Here is a 27,337-nt window from a genome sequence, read left to right on the forward strand (position 1 = left end):
AAATTAGTTATACTGAGGACAGAGTTTCAGAATTGATTATAGTTGGGATGAAGAATAAGAACATTTTCGAAATTCATAACAAATTTCAACGAACAAGGATGATGACATGGCAGGGTCACCTTAATGCATGAGTTGGGGCTCAAGGAAGCAGAACGAAAGAAGAAGGTATGCATAGATTATACACAGGTGAACTCGCAAGCAAGCGGTATTGTAATGGAATTACACTGCTACATTTCTGAAATATGTGAGCCTACTATGTCATCCTTGTTAAGTGTAATTTGTTTAAGGTTATTACAAGTTTTGTTTCCCTGCCTAAGAACCACAATAAATTCCACAGATCTATTACATTGAGCTGTTGATTTATATACTGCATGATGTGAAATTATGAAAATCGTCTGAAATGCCCCTTTAATGTACATCTTTTTTACACGCTAGTAGGCCTGTAGATCATTCCCATCATGTTGCAACTCTTAAAGAGAATAACATTGTATTCACAACGTATCTTCTCTTTTGGTCACATTTTCCTGGCATGCACGGCCAAATAGTGTCTGTGTCAATTTTTGCTATGTTATGATATATTTATATGTATGTGTATCCTAAAATCATAGTAAATATTGTTAATAGTATGTTTGTATTATCAACATCACAATGAACAAAATTGTACAATGACATATAATTTAGATTAATTTTAATTGTATATTGGTGCTGTCGTTCAAGTTTTCATTCCAGTGTTCCACGTCCTACAAGCTTGTTTTTTTTTAGTGGGACACTCTTTTCCGTCGTTATGATTACTTACTTTTTTGTTACCACGACAAAGTGTGCGTTGTTTCTTTTTTTATAATATTTTATCATTCATGCATATATTTTATATCGTATTCAACGAACTGTTTTATTAGATGAATGAAAGTCAAATTGACAATTTGTACCGCTTTGAATCATGTTTTCTTTTTCTTCTTTGATGGAAATAAATGAACTATATTGAAATGAATTAAACTGATCATCTACCACTAAAACGTCTATACAGAACTCGCTCGATTGTACACGATATAAAGACAGTTTGTATCCCTGCTGGAACGAACACAGTGTGTCCACTCGTAGTCTGCTATGTGGAAACGCTCCGAATTTAACAGTGTGATGCTGATTTAACAATATAGTGTGGTTTTTCAAAGAGTATTCACATAGTAATATTCTGTTTCACACTGTGAATGATGATTCATAATGTAATCAAAAGGTTCAAACGCTCAAATTTAGCAACGTGAAGAGATTTCACACTGTGTTCGCAATGTGCTCACACTGTGTTTCACATTGTGTCTCACACTGTGGGTTGCTGTGTTCTTTCCAGGAGGATGATATTGTCAAGAAGTCCTTGACTTTTCATCATGCATATTTGATAGTGTTTAATTGTGCTAAATTTTCTCTTTGTTGTTGATTTTATTATTTTGTTTGCTTTATTTTATTCTATCTGTGAAATTTAACGTCAGTTTCCCATATTTGGCTGCAGTGTAATTCAGTTTGGAAATAAATCGCATTTCTAAGGATGACAAGCTGCAGTGTAATTCAGTTTGGAAATAAATCGCATTTCTAAGGATGACCAAAAAAAAAAAGCTCTCGGTAATGGAGCAGCGCTGTGAAATATGGCTCCCGACCTTGTTATATATGGGTCAGAATTTTGAACGATGTACAATTGATCCAAAACAAGGCAAAATTTAAAAAGTAGGAAATTCTCCAAATTATTCATCTTACCTGAAAGAGTATAACTCAAGCTTTAATATGAACCCAATTATACTAGGATTTGCCCAGAGGAACAAGTTTTTATTCACCGCTGAAGTTTACCATGTCCAGAGCAGCGAACGTCCGTGAGGAATAGTACAGCACATACATTTGAATACCATTTAACATAGTTTGCAAAGATCTGATTCAGTTCAAAATCCTAACAAAATATGTTAAGGGACATGTGTACGTGCTTGCAGAATATTAAGCTTGTACTCTTAACCTGTACGTAATGGTAGACAACTGATGATTTAACTAAATTCGTCGTTTCTGTTGAAGTATTGCTCTTCCGCTAAACACTTTCTCCACTTTACGCGTATTTTACAGAAACTCAATATTTTGACCTCTTATTTTACTGTCCCATACTTCAATCCCCACTCCCAAATAATAACATACCTTTTTAAGATGTATCTGATCTAGGCAGTCTCTATAACCCAACGAACATAGCATAGTTTTCATCACGGAGGTTCGCATGTAGCTCACGGACGTTCGGAACAAACAAGATGCAGCTCTCCTGAGTTGGAAACGCATTCTACTTACAACAAACAGCAATTTCATGTCGAGAACAAACTCCTCTGCTAAATCCTGAACAGATATTACCAAATCTCAATTACGTAAGCTTGTTTATCTTCTCATACTGAGGAATCAAAGAAAACAATTTTTCCATCTCTCGTAAATGAACGTACAAACGTACGTGTAATCTCAGTGACGTAGTCCATCCTTGAGAACGAATATATTTATCAAAATTTCTTTATCATGAAGTAAAGATTCAGGTCCTAAATTTGTTATCTAAAGTCTACAATGCAGAATTTGCTTATAACGAACATGGTCACAGCTAAAATTATGACAAAGAATTAACGTAGAAAGACAACAGAAATGTGCTCCGTTATAGAAATACGTTGTTTAGCTGGGGAGGACAAACGAATACGTTGGGAAGAAATCCCTCTATATTTGCTCCTTGTGTTACACACAGTTACCGAGGAGAATTTTTATTATTATATTAGTCAGAAATGATAATAGGTTCGATACTGCGAAGTTTCGTCATAACAAGACACAGTAAGTCCAAAATACATGGATGGATGTTTGTGACTTCGATATTATACAATATGGTTTGTTATAACAAACATGTTGTAGCGCGTCATTTCGGAGGCTCGTTATTCATACAGTTTGTCAATACGAAAATTGATAGAGTTCGTATAATTATGAAGCTTTTTTATTCGGTAAATGATAGAAATCTCCGAAGGTTGATCGAAAGGTTTATTAATCGGAACATGAAAAATCATGTTCGCTTATCCAAATGTGGAGAAACAAGTTAACAACTACAATCCTCCAAATTTCAAAACCTCATAATAACCGTTTTCACCTAAACGAATATCAGGCCCTTTCCACTTTTAGAAGAACGGACCTAAAGATAATGATCATTAATATTTATTTTTCGAACTAACAAACTTTCGGAATAAGAAATTTTTTTAATAACAAACCTCCTTAATTAACTACAAACGTTTATTTTTTTTTTCATTTTCGGAATAACAAACCTTTGGACATCGGAGTAACGAATCTTAGGAAGAGCGAACGTATCAAAGTGTAACCTTAAACCTATTCTTGATCATTACTTTTTTTTAACAGGTGTTTTCAAAGTAAGCACAAAAGCAAAAACAAATTGACGATCTCTCTGTCTCTTAAATGTAAAATGAAAAAAAAAAATCTTGGAAAGAATTACAAATGAACATTGCTTTTCATTGATGAGTATAAAACAACACCATGTGATGATAAGCGGAGGATTTGTTTGTTTTCATCCGACAATTGTAAACTGCATTATTTTTGTTCGCTTGTGACGGCATTTCGATGAATAAAAAACGTACACAAACAAACAATAACTTCTCCATAGGAATTTGGTACGACGGGAGTGCACTGGCAATTCTTTTCTCTGTGTGTTGGAGCAGCTCGATCCCTTCTCTGTTTCTCAGTCATATTTATTCAACTGCTTACACGTCCTTTTGAAACTTTTCCATTTTTTATTCAACACATGCCCATTACAGACTTCTTCCGTCATTATCCTGCATGTGATTACGTAGCACTTTTCGGATTTATTTTGGTTTGTTTTGTTTTGTTTCTGTTTTCTGTTTGGTCGCAGCATGTCCAGGCTATTGAGGGAATGAGAGAAAAATCGTCATGAAGAGAAAACTAAGAATGAATTAAGGCATTTAATATCATGACAATTACAGCGAACGTCCGTTATGGGAGCCAAAACTGGATGTGTTCTGTTTGAGACGGCAGCTACCATACTCAAAAGATAAACACTTGGCGCACCTGTCACTAAAAAGTGGCACTGATCCTCTTTCTCCTACTATGTAATCCATTGACTTATTCTACCAACGAACATCCGTGACCAAAACGTTTTCCTTTTGTTATTACAAGTAAATTGAGTGCTGAACATTATTCACTTTTGGGTATGAGCGGCTCGGTGATTTGGTAATATTTTCAACTAACATTAACTTTATGTGCAGTGATATATTTGTAATTATCAGCAATTTCCTTTCTCGGACAGAACGTCCGTGAGCGAAACTTTCAGAACCTGTAACAGTACAAATTGTCTCCAGATCCTCATTAGAAAGAAATTCAAATGCACAGAAATTACAGATTACGCAAAATTCCATTTTCCTATAACTTTGTTTTCAGTGTTTAGCTGTTTTTGTATAATTAGAGGGAAAACAAGCGTAAAATTGTGAGTAAATTTTCAACTGTTTCTTCATCATGATCACATAACGCCTTAAAAATTCTGAAACTACTGCCCTAAACTCATTGTTTACTTTGTAAAACTTTATTTGTGACTATTGGAGCTAAAAGTTTTAAAGAATACAGGACACTTTTGGGACAAGTTATCCCTATCGAAGGGATTGCATACGTCACGGACGTTCGCTGGAATTGTCACGGACGTTCGTTCTACTGATAAGGTCATGTTCCCGGACGGATAACTAATCGGCAGAGAGTACCTAGCCTTCCTAACTCTGTCAAAAATTTGAAAAGGTATTGTCAATGCAAATTATAAGACATTTGACATCCTTACAACATATTTATTGCTCAGAGGGGGATCAGGAGGTGAATTTTCAGAGAAAATATTGATTATTTGCTTGGTTTTCGGTGAATTGCATGGTCCAAAAACTGCGGACAAGCCTCAGTCCGCTCCAAAAATAACATACAGCTCCTCGGCTAGAGAGCCAAAGGTAAAATGCACCTTCGTCATCAAAGCAAGATGGTGTCCCACTCGAAAACGTTTTAATCATCACGGACGTTCTTTTTTTCTCGGAGGTTCGTCTAAAAATATAATTTCGGTTCCTATTTGACAAAGGATGGACAGAAACTCAAAACAAACATATTATCGTGTGGCTAGATCTTAGTTGATTACGACTCAGAACAATATCACCAATAGCGCTTAATGGGATACGATCTTTATTCGAAAATAGCGGAAGCACGTCCGTGACGAAAACTGAGTATAATTTTGCATAAAAGAATATTACGTCCCATGTACAGCCAGCAGACGTACAATTTTTGCAGGATATGTTCATTAGGTGGAACACCAAATTTTCGTATACATTACAGTTGGGACAACAAAGTAGAATTTGCAGCAGCGATAGAAATAACAGCACCACGGACGTTCGCCTGTTTATGACTTTGATATTTCAATTGTTCTCTGTGATTTTATACGTGCTCATATAGTTCTTATAATGTTGTGGTTCATACCCATGATATGTCAGATCCAGAACATGGTCAGATATTAGATGCCACGTATGCTTAAATATGCACATCATTACTTTGAAAAACAAAAATTATTGTGAAAATAGCGTTTTTACCGTATTTTTACGTTTTAAGTCCTTGTCAAATGAAAAATATCAGGCAAAAGTCAACCAAACCATATATTTCCTGAAAGGAAATTTACCAATCTTTGAGATGACATGAAAAAATCTGGTTTCTTAGATCATCCTGGCGTGTTCTAAGGGAAAGAATGTCATGAGGTGCGAAAATGGGCAATTGTACATCGTTCAAAATTCTCACCCATATACACTCATGTTGTGCATATTAATCTCAAGCACATGCCCACTTTCAAGCACGACTATAGGCCTACGTGTCTTATTATTTTTCACAGTTTTATCAAATAATCATGAATATATGAATATATGTATGTGTGTATATGATTATTATGTATTGTTTTCATCCGATAATGGTATTTCATATTTTATTGTATATGCAAGTGTATGTCACTTCGCAATTCAGCCACTTAGCTGCCATGGCAGTATTATGAATAGATTTGATTGAAATGAAATGAAATGAAAAAATGGAGCATACTGTCACGTGGTTATGAAAACGGTATGGATCTAAAGATCACTGCATGCATTTCAGTTTTACAAACGAGGCGATCCACGCCCATTGCTGAACAGTATGACGTGTACCCTGTACCAATTTTATGGTATACGGAACGCTCAGTGTCGCTAGGGCTCGACTTTGTTTTGTTGTTCGTTTATTATTTTCATTCTTTCTTTCTTCTTTATTGTTTGGTTACCCGAAAATATTTCCGTGAATAGACTCCGTGGGTTCGCCCGTCACGCTCCAGCAAGAAAGCTATGTCGACTTTGCCACACTGTACGATTCGTGTAATAACAGTGCCCATAGTAAACGCACATAACATACCTTTAACTGAGTATTGAGGCTTCAGTGCAGACATTGCCTATACATGGGAATAATTCTCAAATATAATGATATTTGTCTCTTCCGGAAGAATTTTGCTTTTGACCTTTGATCTCGACTGATTGAAATGTATTCGCTGAATTATATCCCATCTTTTGATGAATGCCATCTATCACAGGAACACAAAGGGTGCATGCAAAATCCAAGTTGGAAAAATACATGCAGCATGGATTATCCATGTATACGCACAGTCTCATTCTCCCTAAAAACATGAACGCATAATACAAATTGATCATGCTTCCTTGTTGAATGAAAATTTGATTTGATATAAAGTACATTTAATGTTATACTGCCTATTATGACGTATGCAATCATTAACGTTTATAACCATGCTGTAGTATCAAATGAGATTGTCTTTTCTTCTTTTGTTCTCCTTATAGTTTATGAATAGTTATGTTGTTTTTAACAGTTTAAATCTTTAGGACAATGCACATAATTGTATTTTGTTTCGAACTTTAGAAGAGGAATTAATAAAATGAAAGAAAGAAGAAAACGTATAGTTTTCCATGCAGAAAGCGTTCAAGTATTGCCTCATCGATTTCCAACCCCATGAACAGATGAAAGAAGAGTATTATTGGTGATATTTAGTCCACTTCTCTTTGTTGCATATTTATCAAGGATTTCCTCAGGATACATTTTAAACTTCTCTTTTCTATTTCTGTGTCATTCCACAGTTCTTCCAAGCTTTGTCATTACGTAACTGCAACCATGGAGACGCAAGTCATCAACATCTACGGACTCGAAAATGACTCTGGAATTCGAATCGGTCACTTTACTGTATAGGCTAATGTTTCAGTAAGGGCAAACGCATCAACTATAGATAAAAAAGGAGAAATAAATAAAAGGTGACGAATAACGCTCACCTTGGAGCTCAGATCTGTGAAGTAAGATATTGGGTTTTAACAGGCGATCGTCGAAAATGGACATCGGGAGAACTGTCGAGTGGTCGGAAGAGACCTATACGGTCACCGAACTGTTAGATTTTAATAAAATGCCGGTCGTGGCCATGGTGAAGCAGGGACACTGCTCGCTGAGAGAAGAAGATTCGCTCAGCCAAGGACAGGTGAGTTTCTATATGTAAACACAGGTACATTCTAATCGATAAAATGAAATGCTTTGGCTAATGAAAGGCTTCTTTGAAAGCAAGTTATCATTCAGAGAGGTGAAGGTTCAGGTGTGAGTTTCTTCAATACATGTATGTCTCCCTCTACAAATGAAATTTGTTTGTTAATAATTTATAGACCAGCAGGTGCGATCGTAACAAATTTCGTTTAAAGAGGGACATAAATAAATTAAAGGAACTCACACCTGCATGTAAGGTTTCTTTCTTTTTTTCTTTTTGCCTTTTTTTTAAGGGGGGGGTGGAGGCATTTCATAGAAATCATCCTTCAGGATCATTCGTTTCTGGCTGTCCCATCTGAAAATATTTTGTGCGTGTATGGAAGAGCATAAGAAGATTCCACTCTGTCTGTTGAAAAATACTGATGAAAAGCACTGAAAAAGAAATATACATGTTTATCTGTTGGCAGATAAATAGATGTGCAGCCATGAGGAATAATGAAGTTGTATTGTCAACTGCGAAAATGCCTCGATCGTATTATCACATTATTGAAGTTAAAGAAGAGAAAATGTCAGGAGTCAATTGAAAAATGTGTATGTGTTTATGTGTGTTAGTGCACTAACACACATGTATGCGACTGTGCATCACAAAACTTCCAAAAAGAGATGTTTTTAGTTATCTTTCCATTGTAGAAAGGGAGATTTAAAGCTTCAAAATGCAGGATTGATAACTCATCAGGTTTGTGGGGTTTTTTTTAACACATCAAACTAAGTAATGGCATGTTAAACATACATGGATGCCACTCTTGAGAAAGGGCGCTTTGGAGATACAAATGTGTTTAAGTGAATGATTGCCCCTTATGGAAATTTAACTGGAAATTGAAAACTCCGTGGCATCTGCTGTGAATGAATTATCAGATTAAATGAATTGGTGCACTCATAAACATTCTATTTGTGATCAAAGGTGCTGCAAACAGTTTTCACATCTTCTGTACGTTTCAGTTTTAGTTTCAGTTTGATTTTATTCGTCCACTTGTACAAAAATACAGAAATACACAAAAATATACAATGAAATGAGAAAATCGGGGATTTCTAATCTTACTCGTATCGACAAAATATGGACATACAGGTACATAAAAGGAAATGACATACGTGTGAACAATTGTATATTTAAAGGTAAAAGTGGAGGATACTGTAATCAATAACCAGTGTGTTCGACTGGAATTCTAATTTTAGTGAATAAAGGGGATAACTCTATCAGAAAAGTATATCGTAAATGATAGATATTGTTATACTTAAAAGGAATTATGTTAGAAAACACCCCAAACCATAGCTTAGTTCATAATAAAAAATATAAATATAAATGATTATACGTTATGAACCTAAATAGAAGATCAATCTATTCAAGTCACTGTGCGAGCTGTGAAACACGGTTACACACAATTAACATGGTACACAGAGACAGACACTGATAAAGACAAAGACACACAAACACACAAGTAGACAATCGGAAATCAGTCCTATTTTGCCATTTACAATTAACCATATGGAAATAAGCATAATTGTGTTGTTTTATAAACGTATATTAACATACATGCATATTGCTAATGTTTGTTCATATGCATATTGACATCGTCGTCGAGAAGAATGTAACTTCGCTGAAGGTAATTTCGCAGAAGATTCAGATTAAACGGGGGTAACAGCAACAAATTAGTGATACAAATTTTGTCAAAATTTTGTTGGAATCTAGCAGATCATAAGACGATATGTCACAAGACACACTACAGATTAATGATCAGAAACTTTCTATCATTTCGGTAACTAACGGGCCCAATATTCGTTAATCTTGTTGTAGGGGTTCTGTTTGTTGTTGAAATGAAGATGACAGCAAAATTACAATAATGATAATGATGGTCGTTGAAATAACGAGGATGATATGATGATAGTGATAACAATAACTATATCTTCGCACATAAGTAGTTTGATTTAATTCATAATCATAGCTCCTTATGTTACTTCGCAGATTATCAGGATTGCTCGCCTCCACACGCAGAAGCGCGTCATCGCCCGCGACGCCAAGGGTCGGGAGATCAGCATCCCGCTCGACTTCCCGCTGCAATTCGAGATCCTACCTGCCAAGTCCGGCTCTCTCAGAGGAACATGTAAGCAGCTTGTGGTGTGAATAGAAAAATAGCAACAAATGTCGATGGTTTTTGATAGCCGATGGTATGGAACTGCTTTGATAGAGGGGGGTTCCAGATCAGTTAAAGGAATTGTCTAAAAAAGAAAGAGTAAAATATTGTGACAAGCAAAATGGTGCAAAGCAAGCAAAATTTTGACCAAAATCGGAATGAAAGCAAAAAAGTCGTGCCATTTCAAAGATTCACTAATTTTTGTACAAAAGTTCTCGAAGAGTTGATAATTATAAAAATGTAAATGAGTGAGCGGATTATGGCATTACTTCAAATATTCCATTTCATTTCCATTTTCATTTCATTTCATCCGAATTCAATAAACTTTAATTTTCCAAGAAATGTTAATTTGTCAGTATACACCAGCAACCAACAAAAAACAATGAAAGCGCTGAATCTGAAATCGGAAAGTATTCACATGCACACTCATTAAAATTTAGTCTCCTCTTGATCGCATTAACTGAACCATTGCCTATACAAGTATTATGTTTACTTGCAATTACTGATAGTGAATAAGGAACTCTTTTACTTTATTTCTTAAACATTCCAAGCCTTTGTTGACTATATTGTTTAGATAATTATTAAAACATGGCCCTATTTGTGGTGACATGAATTCTATTTGGAGAAGGAAAAAGAAACACTTGTAACCGTCGATATTCCATGGTCATTTCCTGAATACCCATCAAAAGACATCTTTGTTCCTTTTTATCTTTGACTTTTTTTTCACCGTGTGCAGTTCGAAAGTTAAAGAGAATGCGATTGACGGATCTCGTACGCAATTACCAGCTGCCGCACAAAGTTAGACTTCCCTCCAGTCTCCGCACCAATCCCATCGTTCTGAACCTCATTGGCATCGATCTGGTGACAGGACCAATCGACTTGATACGCATGGACGAGGAAGTCTACCTGCAGGGAAATGCCGTCAATTTTGGTAAGTAAAGCGTATGGGCCACAATAATATGCTAATGACACCCTTGGTACCTCCTTTGTTCGTGTACCAAGGAACAGTTTTGAACAAAGCCATAATAACTGCGAGTTTCTTTGTTGTTTATCATCTGGAATACAGCAGAACGGGGAGGAACAAAAATCGCATTGGGAAAAGAAAACTTTATTTCTGTAATTCATGTTTTTTTCTAACAGGATTCTCATCCAAATCTGACAAACCGACACAAAAGATTTGATTGATCTGTCGCTTTCTATCAGCAAGTTACTTTCAAAGATTTCCATGATTATCCTATAAGCTGCTTTACATCAGAGTTATCATGGTCACCATTGCATGTAATACATTAATTACACGCCATATTTTACGAACTAGGCCAATATCATTTTGTCACTCTACGTTACAATCGAAATTTGTCTTTTCATGTAGTGAAGTTGTTCACACAATTCCCATATGTCATAAATGTAACGAGAAAAATACAGCATCTCCCCAATTTTTGTGTAAGGCATTAGCGCGTCCACGTCCATAAATTGTCTTTGCTTTTATCTTTGTTTTCTTTTCTTCCTATATCCTTTACTCCCATGTAAGTCAACCATGCACCACTCAACTCTAAATACATCACATTTAATATCTCGACTGCGAAACAGAAATGATTAAGAATTAATTCCGCGTTTTCCTTTATACACCAACAGGTATGAAATGCTGAAATGCATGACTGAGATTTTGGTAAATGATTTTGAATTCTCTACATGGATGAACTCATTTTCTTTCCTTTTCTTTTTATTGTCTACAGGTGAGCTAGATACAACCATTCTTAACATTCCCGATAATTCTGACCTGGAGGTTTCACTAGCCGTGGGCGCCAGGGCAGGCAAGGAGTCACAGTTCAGGAAGCTGGAGAATAAGCTGGCGGACAAGGTGGCCAAAGACGTGCGATTCGGGACCGTGGTCGGAGCGCAGGGTGAGTCACGATGCGATCGCTCTGGCTTGGAAGTCACTGCATGGTCTTCACCTGTTCAACGAGGGTGCACTTTAGCCGCGATCACACTGGCAAGACTTTTAGTTTAAGATCGCGATCTTTAAGATCTCGATCTTTAGGCCGTGTCACACCGTTCCGGGCAAGCTACGCGGGTTGAGGCGAGGAGGTAGTTTCCAGCACGTAGAAGATTTTCAGCGGGCGAACAAGAATGTTTGCAATTTTCATTCATGCCTTGTCATACCGTACCTGAGGAATTTTTGCGGCTTGACTTGCGGGGAAATAAATTTACTCCCCGGAGCTCTCTGCAGTTGGTCCGCACCTGACAGTATCTAGCGCGTATCTCCCCTGTAGTTGCCCGGAGGTGCTCTCGCAAGTCCGATTTAATCGCAGTCAAGTTTTGAGCATGACCAAAACTTTTTCCGGGTGAGTCGCGGGAATGCCCGGAGAGGTCCACGCAGAACACCCGTAGGAGGCCCTTAGCGGCAGCACTTCCCAGGCAACTCCCACGCAGGTACTTCGCAGTCCCGTATGCAGCAAAGATAATGAAATTCTGTGGGATTTCAGCCATTCCATCAGAGGAATTCCTTCACTGAGTTGTCAGCCCCCACGCGACTGGTACAAAGGTCACACAGTATACTCGCAAGTATAATTTCAGTAGAACGCGTCCAGCAAGTAAGACACTCGCTCAAATCCTTTTCCGCCCTCAGGAATGTCCGGCAAGCTAGAAAATCCCTACACGTAACAAGCCCGAGTAGCTTGCCCGGAAAGGTGTGACAGGGCCTAAACACGGTTGCGGGTAAAAAAATATGCGTGCGCACCTCCGGGCGACTACGGTTGAGATACGTGCTAGGTACTGTCATGTGCGGATCATCTACGTGGACCTCCGGGTAGTAAAAATTGTTCTTTGCAAGTAGCACGCAAGGCTTGCCCGGAAAGGTGTGACACGGCCTTTTTGCCAATGTGATCGCAAACTCCCGGTGAAACTTCTCGCGAAAATTTCCACTCAAACTAGGGATGATTCCCCCACCCCGCCAAACTTCCATTAGATCTTTTGCCAGTGTGACCAGGGCTTATAACGAGTATACCGGCGCCACTGATATTGCTAGAATTTAGACGGGGTGCTTACTCTTCAAATTACGTTGTTGTTCAATCATACGGGTGCATCACATTTTCTTAATAAAGACGAGAAAGTGGTACAACCACCAATCGCATGACAAGCTTCATTATCTGATGTTGTAGTTTTTGATGAAAGATAATGTCGTCCCGACCCTGCCTCAAACTGCTTACTGATATTTTTTGAGTGTATCACTGTTATAATGATTTCATATTTTGAATATAAACTTTTTTTTTTTTATAATGACAGGTATGATCTATTTCTCTCGAAGCACTTAATCTGTGTTCTGTGTAATTACAGACAACAGAGGGATGTTGTGTGGAATCTTTATGTCTTTGCAAACAAATTCGAAATTGAATTAAAAAAAAAAGACTGGGCAGGTCTTCGGATGAACTGGTCACAATATTCTACATGCCATTATTTGTCTAGTGAGCGTTATGCATGGATCTGGTTTGAAGTACCTCTCCCATGAAAGGCTACAAGCCAATTTTGTAAGCCCACTTTTCACCAAAGCAGCTAGAGTTCACGTTTTCTATTAGCACGCCACTTGCCGAATCTATCTATAAAGTAGTCCATGCGCCGACATGCTTTTACTTACCTAGCTGAAGTGTGTTTGCGAGTTTCTCGTGCCTTATATAGACACTTTAAAAGAAGGAATCATTATTCTACTGTGTTCAAATTAACTTCCACGTATTTTGACCATTTATGTCATACGATGTATAGCTATCATGAGTAGCAATTTTAAACCACAGTAAATTTTCAAATGAGGACTGCCCAAAAAAAAAAACAATAAGTGGGTTAGCTATGAAATTACTATATGGTTCTGCAGGATAGGAAATAATGATTAAAAATTCATATCGTATAACTTAAGCACTTCGACATAAAGTAGCTATGCCCAGAGTTTTAACTAAATTTTCAGTGCTTGTCCTTGTCTCATCAATCTTGGACTGTTGCAACAGTCTCCTCATTGGACTCCCAGACAAACAGGTCTCCAAACTTCAAAGAATTCAAAATTCCGCTGCCCGCCTTGTTACACTTGCCAAGAAACGTGAACACATAACCCCAATCCTTCAAGATCTGCACTGGCTTCCTATAAGATATCGCATTCAATACAAGATCCTCCTCATCACTTTCAAAGCACTACATGGAACAGCCCCGCACTACATTACAGAACTCATAACCCAATATAAGCCTACTAGATGTCTCCGATCCTCTGCTCGAAACTTGCATGTTGTACCTACCATTCGAACAAAGTCTTATGGGGAGAGGGTTTTTTCTTTTGCTGCACCTACTCTATGGAATTCTCTGCCAGACCCACTAAGAAGTCAGATGTCAATAGACAATTTCAAACAAAAACTCAAAACTTATCTTTACGAAGTAGCCTATGATTGTTAAATTTGAAGTCATCTCTCAGTGGTACTGGCAAGTCTGACCTTTAATGTATGTATGTTTAAGAAATAGTGATTGTAGAGTAATATATTGTGCTTGGTAAATTGTAATTTTTGTTGCTATATTTTATATTATGGTATAATTTGTTTGTTTGTTTGTAAAGCGCATTGAAATTCTTTTCAAGTCTGAAATGCGCTATATAAGAACTTGTTATTATTATTATTATTATTATAATTATTATTATTATTATTAGATAATTTCACCCGCGTTGCTGTACAATTTTAGTCTGGTAAATGCATTTGCAAATATGGCATTGTGGTCCTTTCATCCCGAAGGGTTATTGCGTCAAGCATTACTTATACATTTAAAAAAAAAAAAAACTTCATCAAAATTGAATTTGCTTATCATTCTTTCATGACAAAGACATCATTCTTTAGTTGCTGTTAATGAGAGTAACGAGCGATTTTCGTTTTATTCTGTCTCTGATAATATCAAGAAATCAAGCGAATATTACACATCGGCGCACAGACGACCCCGGCCCGCCCCCGTTTGCAGTCCACTATCGGTGGTGCCTCGTCCTACATCGAGCAATCCGCTGGCTACAACCACTCGCCCACCCAAAACGGTGACGCCGTTTCCGGTGGCATGTATCAGAAGCGGAACAGCCGGCCCAGTCTGGCTGCCATCGAGAAACGCCTGAACTCCGGCCCCTTCCCGCTGCCGAACGCCAACAGCAATGCCGAATTCCACTTCGACAATGCCGCCTTCGACAGCGCCGACCTCAGCGAATCGGACGAATTGGAGAGCGAGAGTGACAACAGTGACGCGCCCAAACAGGAGACGTGGACCAACATCAAACTGGATGGGGACGATGACGACAACGACCTGCCACCACCGAAAGAACTTTTCACTACCGTCTCGTCCTTCTCCTTCCATAACCCCAAAACATGGGGCTTCGGCAAGCGAGGGAAGTGAACAACAGGGACGCATTATAATATTATACAAATTTATTAATTAAGTGGGTGCTAAGTTCCTTCACTACCAGAATTATACGAAATGCGATGTAATATGCTACAGAGTCTGTGACAGCAAAAATGGCTGTTTTCGTGTCATAATACGTATTGCGTCAATTTGTTGAGAAAATGATCTTAATAAGGTGCACTTATCATCTAATATACATTAAATGGACTCCTTGAGCACTGTGTTGAGGGAGGTAAGCATTATCACAGGACAATAGTTACTACAGCTGACCCGTAGGTTGAAGTAAACTTCTTATCACGTTGTCCAAAATATCTACAAGCATAGAATCACAAAAAGGAAAAACAAGAACAAGTGCATACAATATGCTTTTGTCACGGTACTTCATGTGAAACAAGCCATTACTTAAGTTGATAAAAATCGTTTTGTATCCAGGTTTGTGTTTGCGTTGTGCACACCATCAACCAAGCTACAAAAGCTCAATGAAGGTATTAGATTATTATCTGGTATATAATCATAACGGCTAAGGTAATTGATCCTTGCTTTAATATTCTTTGACGTTGATTATGTTGCCGTTTCTGATGCCAGATCTTTTCAATATATAAACTTTCCCATTCTGAGTGCACATCGAGACAGTCTAATGTGGGAGGTCTGTAATCTGGCAATAACATATTTTTTGAACACCTTTCTTAATGAATTATTGTGAAACATTAACCAGGAAGAGATTCACTTTGTGTAATCTCGCACCTACAATGCGCATCAATTAAGAATATGTTGTTTTCACGAGATTTTTTGTACTATTAGACTTTGTAATCTTATCCTGCATAAATTGAATCTTATTTTCAACGGCTTGCCATGATATTGTGCCATGCACCACTAAAACACCAGGAAACACGGTTTATCGCTGCTAAAACTGGATGGTGCGTCTTAATTCATAGTAACTTTAGTATAAGTTAAAAGTTCTTGAGGACTAAATTATGCACCAAATTACTTGCCTATATCGTCGCTGTTTTATATCATCAACTCAAGCTTGTGAACATACAATTGTATAGTGCAGTGATTTTTGAAGTGTTCTGTGTTCAACCATTTTTCTGTAATCTGTTATTCTCAGATATTTGAATTTCATATCGTCACATAATTATAAAAGAATTATTTTGTTTTAGCATTTCGTGACTTTCGCGGTATTTGCCTATATAAATAAATTCATTACAAAAATAAAAATGATACTATGAAAATGTTTTCGCAATTCATTTCGTTTATTTCATACGAGTTGCTTTCGTTCTTATTTATCAGTTTTAAAACTTGCCCCGATCTATAACACTTGCAATTAACCTAAATGGGTTTTCAGACAACATTGTATAACATCATTGGTAAACGAAATTCATGCCAACATTCTGATACCATTCACGAAAGTGTGATCAATAATCGCAGTTTTCTTCTGTTCTACAGCAATAGATATGTTTTTGTTTTGTTTTGTTTCTGTGGTTTTTTTTTTAGTTTTTCAGTGAGTTGTCACTGTTGCAGAGTAATCTTTGACACTTTAAGGTTTGGGGGGAATAACAGGTTTTGTTTGAAAAAGAATGTATACTATGCAACTCATTTGTTTTCTTATGTTTTGTTTTATTTGTGTTATATAGCAAGGTGTGGGCAATTTATTCATGTGGGCTTGTGTCGCAATATCACCAAGATTCTATTGTAACAAGGTCTTGGTATAAATCATTTAATTACCAGAATTGAAAATGTCATACTACTGTCAGCTGGTTATCTATTATTGACATCTGATGAAATCATCTGCTGTGGTAATTACGTTGCGAACTCCATAATGAAAGCGGATTATATGAAATGGGAGACTGGTGAATACATGATACTATAACTGTGTCATGTTGATAGATACTTAAGCATATTTAATAGATTATTATGATTGTGTGAATCTTTATGAAGTATTCAAAGAATATTTATTAGGATCGTGTTACAATACTCCAAGGTTAATGTGTTGTGATACTCAGCATTCTATATTCATGATATTATATATTGTATACACCTGTAGTAGCAGCCACGAGAATTGTAGTACACTGTCCCCTTCTCGACAAGCAGAGACAGGCTACATTGGATTACCTTGATGATAAGAGAGTTGATTGTTATTTTATTTTGTAAGAAATATTCTCATTTTGTAGTAATGTGGATTATACTCTTCATCAGTTATGAGGAAAATTCTGAATGATGATATTATTTGTCATTCTTCGTTTTAAGAACCATTGTACAACACAGTGTTTCCACCACCGGGTTGTCTAATTTAAGAGAATAACGGTCAAGCCTTTGAAAACGTATAATGGCTGATTATTGTCATTGAATACTCTCACATATTATACATGTAAAGGTATATCGATGTTTCAAATGAATAATTATAGTTTGTATGTGTATACTGAAATACAATATGCATTGAATGAAGTACGTGCGTATTATATAAAAATGACGAAACAAAGAGCAACTGTCTTGGTTGTCTGTTATTTTCTAGTCTCTGCATTTTTCCATTGAAAACAGGAGTCAAGATATATGCTTTTTTTATATCAGTTTATTTTCATATTTCTAAAGAAAATGGCATACAAAAATGTAGGTACCTAATCATACAAGACTAAATTACAAAATATAAAATAGGCAAAACTTCTCCTGAATATGCAACTGCCTCAATATGGGAAAAAAAAAACACACACACAAGTCTGTTTATAGTACACTCTTATTTCTGCCGAGTCAAAATTTCAACTCTGAATCCGAGTCAAAAATTTTTAACTCCGATCCGTGTAAATTTAACACCAACCGTGTACTTCTGACTCATATCCGAGTTATCATTTTGGTTATCGGACTTTTTACACTTGCGCAGAGTCACATCAAAAATACCCAGCGCGGTGTACATGACATACGCGCACTACAATTGGACAAAACATGTCATGTGTCCTATGTGACGTAGTACCCCCGCGGAAAAAAAAAGCGTCACTTCTCGACGATCCGCCGTGGCCGCGAGATGTCTTGCAACTTTTTGTCTTCAAGATGGACAATTTCGTGTGCACTTTTCTAGAGGAATGCGGAATGGAGGATTACATAGGAGTTTTCATCGGTGAGTACCCACCTCATTCACAACACTCATATAAATAATTGCCTGAAACATGGTCTAAACAGTCAGTTTTATTTAGGGCAAAATGAACTTTCGACACCGACACATTGACTGGTAATGGCGTAGCCGTAGGAGGCCGTACCACGGTAGGTCGTACTTTTTGTACGTAACCCTTGGTTATATGCTATACGTTAGAACCAATATACAATAGATGTGAACCTACCTAGCTACACCTCCACTGTACATGCATAGAATACACATACGATCTTGATTGCCAATTCAAGCTACAGTACGGCCGCCTACGGCTACGCCATTACCAGTCAATGTGTCCGTGTCGAAAGTTCATTTTGCCCTAAATAAAACTGACTGTTTAGACCCTGTTTCAGGCAATTATTTATATGAGTGTTGTGATTGAGTTGCGAGCTAGTACTCACCGATGAAAACGCTTATGTATTCCTCCATTCCGCATTCCTCTAGAAAAGTGTACACCAAATCCGAGTCATTACTACACCAAAATGAGTTACTTACAATGCGGGAAACGACACCGTATCAGAGTGAAATTGTGATCTTTTGATTCGGAAATCCGTGTCATTTTGCTGGAATAGATTGCACCTAATTGACCCCATTTCCGAGTCAAATTTGACACTTTCCGAGTTAATTTGACGTCACAGAAATGACTCGGAAAGTGACTCGGAATCCGAGTGAAATCATTTGACTCGGAAGTCTGAGTAGCTTTCACTCGGAAGGAGTTGACCCCCAGCTGGCGCCATTTCCGAGTCACATTTCACACTTTCCGAGTTATTTTTGACGCCGCAGAAATAAGAGTGTAGTATATCGGACTATGTATGATTATTTTAAGTACGAGAAGTGTTTAATTGCGCCTATATACGGAAAAACAAGCTTATTCAGTCGTATAGGTCCTGGAATATAATCAGGTGTAGCGAAATCTGGAGCGCAGATATCTATTTGGACCATATAATTGAAGAGAAAATGACAAAACACGAACAAACTAATTAATGCTATACAAAGAAACCACATGATGCAACATTATCAGTCATACATTACTGACAAGTAAAGACATTGACGGAATTTGTTTTTCCCCTCGACATGGAAAGCAATTATTTTACCTGGAGTGTGCAGATGCAATACATTTTACAATCTTGAATCCAGTTTCAAGCAGCAATTGTTTCTATACGTTTTGCATGTCTTACGCTATAATCCAGAAATCCTTCTTTAAAAAGAATGCATATTCAGACTCAGTGTTTAGTTACAGTGAAAATGAATTCGAGTTAAAAATTCTTTAAGTAAAAGTTCATTATGAGACAGTTTATCTGTCTTTATATTTGATAATACACATGATACATAATCTATATTTAAATTTACACACAGACACACACAGACACACACATACATCTATATAATGATAAATGTATGTATGTATATATATATACAATGTATGTATGTATATATATATACATATATATATATATATATATATATATACATATGTATATGAAGAGTTTGTTCGCAAAAACCGATAAGTCCATTTTTGAAGATTTTGAAGTATACAGTCTTTGTCATAAAGTACAAAATAATACATTTTAAATGATATATTGGTCACCACATATAGAGGTAAATTTTTGAAGTTATGGTAAAAAGAAGCAACAATTTTCTTATTATTCTCTTTATTTTTCTTGACCTTTAATCGCAAATATTTCCATTTGGCAAATATGGACTTATCGGTTTTTGCGAGCAAACTCTTCATATACATATACATACATATATATATATATATATATATATATATATATATATATATATGTGTGTGTGTGTGTGTGTGTGTGTGTGTGTAGCAATATATATCATGCATAATCGTGTACATATTTGTGTTAATTCACGCAGAGAAAGGGGAAAACAAAAATGAGGGGAAATATAGAAATATAAGGTACAGATGAGTAATAAAACTTTACGTTTACTGGTCAGGAACCATCAATTTGTATAAGGCACCATATTTGCACAAATATCATTTCCATTTCTTGCTCCAAAGTTGACGGAGTATGGAATGCTGGTAAACAAAAGTCACAATGGCATAATCCGCTCTTTTTCCACCAGAAAAATTGGGAGAACTTCTAATAGATTTGTATGCACAAAACTGGGTAGATCTCTATTGGCGACGCACCCGAGTTTATAACCTTCGTCAGGGGCGCGCGCGATGCTTCGTCTACTGCAATCAATAGTTTCCCACGCTTTTTTGTCTCTTTCTCTCTCTCTCTCTCTCTCTCTCTCGCTCTCTCTCTCCCTCTCTCCCTCTCTCTCTCTCCCTCTCTCAATCTATCTCTCTTCGTGAGCGCTCAAGCTGAAATAACATTGATGACTCTGGTTTGGATTTCGAAAGGCAAAGTGCACTGGCAATGGCAAAATACATTCGAAGTCACTTGTTCAAAGTCAGTAAGCCATAGATATTCATTACTCATATGATTCCTTCTTTCTTTCCAATACTCCTATACTTCTGCACTCCGTCCATCTACATCCTCTCCTTCTCATTATCCTTTTCCATCTTCATAAATTTTGTCATCATTTCCATGCATTGCTAATGCAGTTCCCAGCCAACGAGGCGTCAATACAACATTTACATATTATTCAAATTAATGTGTCGTGGCATAATTTATACGTCCAATACAAAGCTGTGCGATTTGTTTGGATATACCCATGATATCACGAGCCAGTGTCTGTTAAACCATGGCTCTAAGCAAGAGCTACCCAACTCATTACTACGTTTATAAGAATCGTCTTGTGCATTTACGGCTACAAATTCTTGACATGCACTCAACTTATTGCGTGTCTGTTTTCTTGTCCATAATTATGCATAAAACTCTAGCTTGTCATTTACGCAAGACTTTAAAATCAGTCCGCAAGTCTCACGATCTCCCGTCTTTCTAACTTTCTTTATTGACAAGAAAACAGACAAACAAATGACGTAATCAAATCACAAATGTTATTCTTCATTTTAGCATGTGGTGATAATTACGAAAAATTTGACCTCATAAAAAAATGAGAAATTGCAATTTTTTAGAAACATCATAGTTGTTGATCAAGTAGGCTACCAGTAAGGATTTCGTCAGACGTATTACTATCATCTAATGGAACTTGATTTAGGTATACAAAGGACACATTTTACTGATTAACTGTATCAGAATAACATTATTATAATATGAACATGTTCTATCATGGATTCTTTTTTTAATGACAGTTCCGTAAGTTTGTCTAACTTCGTCGTATCAACAAGCGCTATGTAATTTTATTGTCCATACAAATCAGACAAACTGATTTGGACTAAAGCAATCGACACCCGCTGTATACGGTTTGGTATACATCCAATACTTATGGAACCAGTTGTAACGAATGAACATGTAGCGTCAGTATTTTCTACGCTCTGGTATATCTATATGAGCCGGGGGAGCACCTTCGCGGTAAAAGTCAAGGTCGGCGCTGTTTTGAGAACCAGCAAACGAGAGCACGTTCATGGCGGTTTGTGCAGGAGAAAACTAAATGGAGTTTTCCTACATAACAGGGCGCCAAAGATTCACGCCATAGCTAGTTGGGAATTTTGGCATACACTATAGGTGCGCCCGTTGACGTCTGCCGAACTTGCTGGCGTGCTCGTTCATTCGCATCTTGTGCCTCAAGCAAGGAAGAAGAGAGGGGTAGAGGGGAAAAAAATGGTGCGCACCCTTCTGTACCTTTTCATTCAATCGCTGATTAACATGACAATCAGTTTGACGATAGCTGCTGAAAAGAATCTTCCACCTACATACTGTTTTTTCCTGCCGGGGTTGCGGGCTAGATAATGGGGAGAGACGGAATGTGGGGTGAAAGAAAAAAAGAGGAAAAGAAAAGAACGAGATTCGATCCAGTTGAGCGGACACGTTGGTCTAAACGGGCCTCGAAAAAAAAAGCAAAGAAAGCAGTGCGTATCAGACAAATAAAAAGGCGAGGACACGTACATAGCACGTCCGTGCACCAGTCCAATGGGTAGGTTAACTTTGTAGCTGTTGTGTATCACGGGCTAAGATTTGGGGCCGCATTTTTGGGGTCCTAAAAGCGTAGAACGACACAGCGATGATACTCGAAGAACTGGTAGCTAATGTCATGACCGCGTAGCTTCCTCCAGCCAGGATTTGTGTACAGAGATCTTGTCAACTCACAAGCAAGCTTCTGTAACGTGTGATAAGGTACAAGGGCAAGTGTGGGACGTCACACGAAGGATGGAGATACTTTGGATATCGTGTCTTCGGTAGCATCCCCCCCCCCCCTGTCATTTCATACTAAGGAAGGTAAGTACATCCACAATCACAGTAATGTAAAATGATGTATCTTCACTTTTCTGTATTTTACTGGCATTGGCCTGTGATGCGTTTCTTTCTACACGTTACGTGGGACAGGAGTGTTCAAGGAAGCGTTGCAGCAAACTTTATAGCACTTGAATCTGTATGTGCGTGATAAATGGTTGCTGTTACATTGTGTATATTTGGATAAGGATCCTTATATCCATTTCAACGTACATGGTGCATATACATACATACATATATATATATATATATATATATATATATATTTACATGTACATTAAACTTGTGTGTGTACACTGTACATGTATATACACTGTACATTTATATTGTACGTGTGCATGTGTGTGTTTGTGTGTATCATGCACTAACAAAGTTGTGAACTGTGATGTAAAATATCTACCATATTTGTACGTGTATATCATTATCATTCAAGTGCAAACGTTGTGGTTGTGTGTTGTGTGTATAGATACACTGCGTAGTAAAGATTCAAATAGAATTGAATTCATTTGTTCAGCATTAAAAAAACATCAAATAATGACAATGATAAACAATCACGACAAAGCACAGAGTAAAGACAGACATATGAAATGCATATTAATAATATAATGCATACAACATCATGTACATGTCTGGTAAGCTGAAGGGAAGCAGATAACGGGAAATGAAAGTTCCCTTAAAATCAGGCGGATCCATCTACAGGTACAATGTTGTAAGCAGTGAAAATATGCATAAGGGGTAATCATTTTCATATTTTTTAAACAAAGGATGAACAAAATGTAGATGGAAGAACAGAACAAAAAAAGAAAATATACATGTAGAGCAATGATACACAAGCACTACATTTACAAATGTACATTACATGGGACAGTACACAAACATTAATTATAATCATTAGATGAAATAATGCCAGCCATGTATACAAGCGTGTCGAGAAGTTACATGTATGAATGATAATTTTGTATATAAGTCTCCTTAAGTTTACATTTGAATACACTGAAAAAAAAAGCAGCTTTACGAATACCATCTGGTATTCAATTCCATATGAACGGGCCTTGATAAAAACAGATTTCTGAATTAATAATGTTCTTACAATATGTACTTTGGACGTGTAAAAATTCTCAGCATTTCTGGTACGGTAGGGATGAGTATTACGTAGTAATATCATATACTTACATGTATATCTATCATAAAGTGTTAAAATGTTTTGGGAATAAAAAAGGTGAAATGTGAGCTAAATAAGTTGAATGATTAATTACTCTTTTGTACACATTTTTGTAGTTTAAAAGGTCAGGTCAGGTCACACCCGTAGCAGTTCTGCCGTTGGGGCACTGAGATGTCCTTCTCCAGGTTTCCTTATCCTCCGCCATTCTCACACAGATTTCCACCGGTTTCTCCGCCCATCTCCTCACATCATCCACCCAATTCCTCCCAATTTTCCTCCCAAAGTTTAAAAACTTTGTCTAAATATATATTATTTGCAGTATTATCCCCAAACAGAAAGACCATGATATTCTAAAAGGAGCGCAATAATTGCATTGTATATAATTTAAAAAAATACTGTGGGTACAGATTCAAGTCGAAAAAGTATCCCAAATTTTTTTAAACCTTATTGCATATGATATTTACAATGTATGTGCATTTGTAAATGTGCAACATTTTAATGTACAATATTATGAATGCTTTGAAGGATTCCGTGGAGTGATTGTATTAATGCGTTGCTACCTACAGTACCTACAACCATACCTATACATATCACAGGGATATACTTATGGATGATTCTGAACTCGGACTTTAAGTTTCTATAATTCAGATCAGATATTTGTTTTACGTCAGGATCATAGAGCATAATATTTTAATATGAATGATCATACGTTGTTTCTCAGTAAATGTGAAGTCGAAATTATGGTGATTAAGACAATGACATGTATTAGCGAAATATACATACATGTACAACACCTGTACAATTGTACATAATATTACTGCATGATGTATACAGTAACTCCCTTCATTGACGAGGCAAGTGGTGAAGAAGTGCATACAATGTGAACAAATGTTTCTCTTTACTTTATCAGTTAAGCAAATACATTGATGACAGAACCTGAAATCTTAACTTCATATTTTTTTTTGTTTTGTTCAGAAGCTGGTTGAAAGCATGTACTTTATTATCCGATCTTAAAAACTATACAATATCTTAGAGTAAGGGGATTTGTCATTTTGCTACCACCCAAAGTATTAAATATCACTAGTATGTAGTCTTCAATTATACGTAACTTACAATTGTACATGTACAGTGTACAGTCACAATCTTCCACATCTGTATTTTATCTGAACTCGCAAACAGTGTATATCTGGACTTATCGGGATACACTCTATATACGTATTTGTAATGTCAATAACCATCGCATTGTCTGCATTAATACCACTGGTTCATGAACGTCATTTCCGCCATTGTGAGAAAATGTATACCAAAATTCGCTACTGTAACATGTCGGCCGCCATCACATCGAATCCTACAATGCAATGAGGCATTCAGAACTCAATAAAAAAGGTAACACCCGAAAGTAATTAAGGTTGTAGTTTTCGTTTTGATTGACAATCTGTTTGAACTTCCTACTCTACAATGTAGCTAAGAATTATGTGCAATTAGCCAAAGCTGTAAGAACATGAACCAGTGTGGTCGATAAATAGTTTTGTTTATATTAGGAAAGGCGGAGTCACGACGTGCGTGTGTCTAATATATGTGAACGAATAAAGACGAGAAATTAACTCACATTGACAAGTACGCAAATATCGCTCTCGTACAAGCTATTAGAGAGGCCTTTTGGGATTACGTCTTAATAGCAGCCTGCTGCTGCTCTTACCAGGAACCATTTCCGAGATAGACGGATTTCTGGAGTAGCTCATGGGTAGCCTTTGGAATCAATCAACAAAGACCAATCATTGCTGGTCGCTACACTCAGATATCAATGGGTTATACCAGTACACAATCAAGTTGGCAGTAAAAAAAAAAGAACGTATATTAAAACAAGCACAATGGTAGATGTTTAATCAAAAAGAGAAATGTATTCTTCATGTGTCAGTGAATAAATCATGTTTTGTTAGGCATACTTGAAGCCCCCAGCTAGAAATTACCATAAAAAAAAAACAGTATCCAAGCTGAATTTGTCTATGCATGCACCTCAGGTACGTATACATGTAAACGGGTTTATATACCATAAATTATTCTATATGAGTTATGTACACATACAAGTATTGTAGGCCACCCTCTTCCCCCCCCCCCCCCGCTCCACACACACACACACCATTTCTGTGTCTACTCTGTTGTATTCACAGAAGAGTACAACCTGTTCATGCCCAGAATACAACATTAGATATGATAGATTATATTATTTCAAATCTTGACATAATCAAGCAATTCAGTGTCATAGTTAAACATCCCCTACATCTCCCCTTTTAGCTTTGTTTTGCATTACCCTTCTGAGCCTACATGTATCCTTATTCATTAATTCCTAAACCTTTTGTACAGTATTGCTGAAATAAAAAATTGATGTGGAACTCTGAGCTTAGAATATAATGTACGGAGATGAACTGCACCATTTATGTAACTGTAGTAAAATCTTATACATAAACTACATTTTAATTACAAAAATATCCAATGACTAAATTCAAATTCAATTCTCTTCAGTGCAATTCAATTTATTTCTACACAATCATTACAAATACATTGATACATAAAAATGTGATATAACTGAAAATAAATGTATCTCACCAATTGGAAATAAAGAGTATGAAGAACAACATTATGATACATGCATATGCACCAAGAAAGTTGATCAACAAACACAAAATGAAATAAAAAATAATAACATGGGAAATAATTTGTAGAGGGATCATGAGAAATATCTTTTTTTTTTAATAGAGACATAAAGTTCTATAAAACTTATAGGTATAATGATCCCAAAGAGAATAAGGAAATTGAATAAGACTTTTACAAAAGATATGCCTGACCTAGCAGCAGCAGGTGAATGTAATTTGTGTTGCAATGTTTAACACGAAAGAGGTACTGTACATGTACGATGTACATGTGCATGTGTACCACGTCTTCACAGCAGATGTACTGTTGGCCTACATACTTGCTTACGAATGACGTAATGGTGGTCCATTGGATTAAAGCAGTTCTAATCACTCGTGACTGTGGATTTTGTATACTGATTCACCTGTAGCTCTGTTCAGCTATCCACTTACCCTCATGAATGGCGCGCTGGTGATGAGATTTCTTACGTGATGGGCATCTTATGACACATTCTGAAACGTTTGTGTTGGTATCAGTGTAAAGAGAAGTTACGAAATTTTTATTCCGACGCTGGACCTCTCTTCTGCTTAAAGGGATGGTACAGTATCGGTGGAGATGAGAATTGGGCTTTTAACTTTTTGCGAGATACCAAGAAAACACTTCTGATATAGTACAGAGCATACCATTTTAAGAGGAATTCAAAGTTTATTTGATGAAAATCGGGTTTGGAATGACTGAAACATCCAAAAACAAAGTAAAACAAAGTAAAACAAAGCGATTGTAATAAAGTGTGGGTCCCACACTTTATTAGAATCGCTCTTTCTTGGATATCTCAGCCATTTCAAAACCAACTTTCATCAAATAAACGTTGAATTCCTCATAGAATTACATGCTCTTTCATATTTCATAAGAGGTTTCTCAT

General features: G+C 36.7%; 1 protein-coding gene across 1 annotated transcript; it reads left to right on the top strand.

Moving 5' to 3' along the window:
* The first annotated feature begins 7,432 nt into the window (after positions 1–7,432).
* Positions 7,433–15,161, top strand: LOC139736297 (uncharacterized). Its single transcript, XM_071647027.1, has 5 exons — positions 7,433–7,576; positions 9,596–9,734; positions 10,501–10,695; positions 11,498–11,665; positions 14,683–15,161. The coding sequence occupies exons 1-5, from the start codon at positions 7,433–7,435 to the stop codon at positions 15,159–15,161; spliced, it is 1,125 nt and encodes a 374-aa protein (XP_071503128.1).
* Positions 15,162–27,337: the final 12,176 nt, after the last annotated feature.

Source organism: Diadema antillarum, unplaced genomic scaffold (genome assembly GCF_040938485.1).
Source record: "Diadema antillarum isolate AM-2024a unplaced genomic scaffold, OU_Dant_1.0 seq00000635_RagTag, whole genome shotgun sequence".
Classification (NCBI taxonomy): domain Eukaryota; kingdom Metazoa; phylum Echinodermata; class Echinoidea; order Diadematoida; family Diadematidae; genus Diadema; species Diadema antillarum.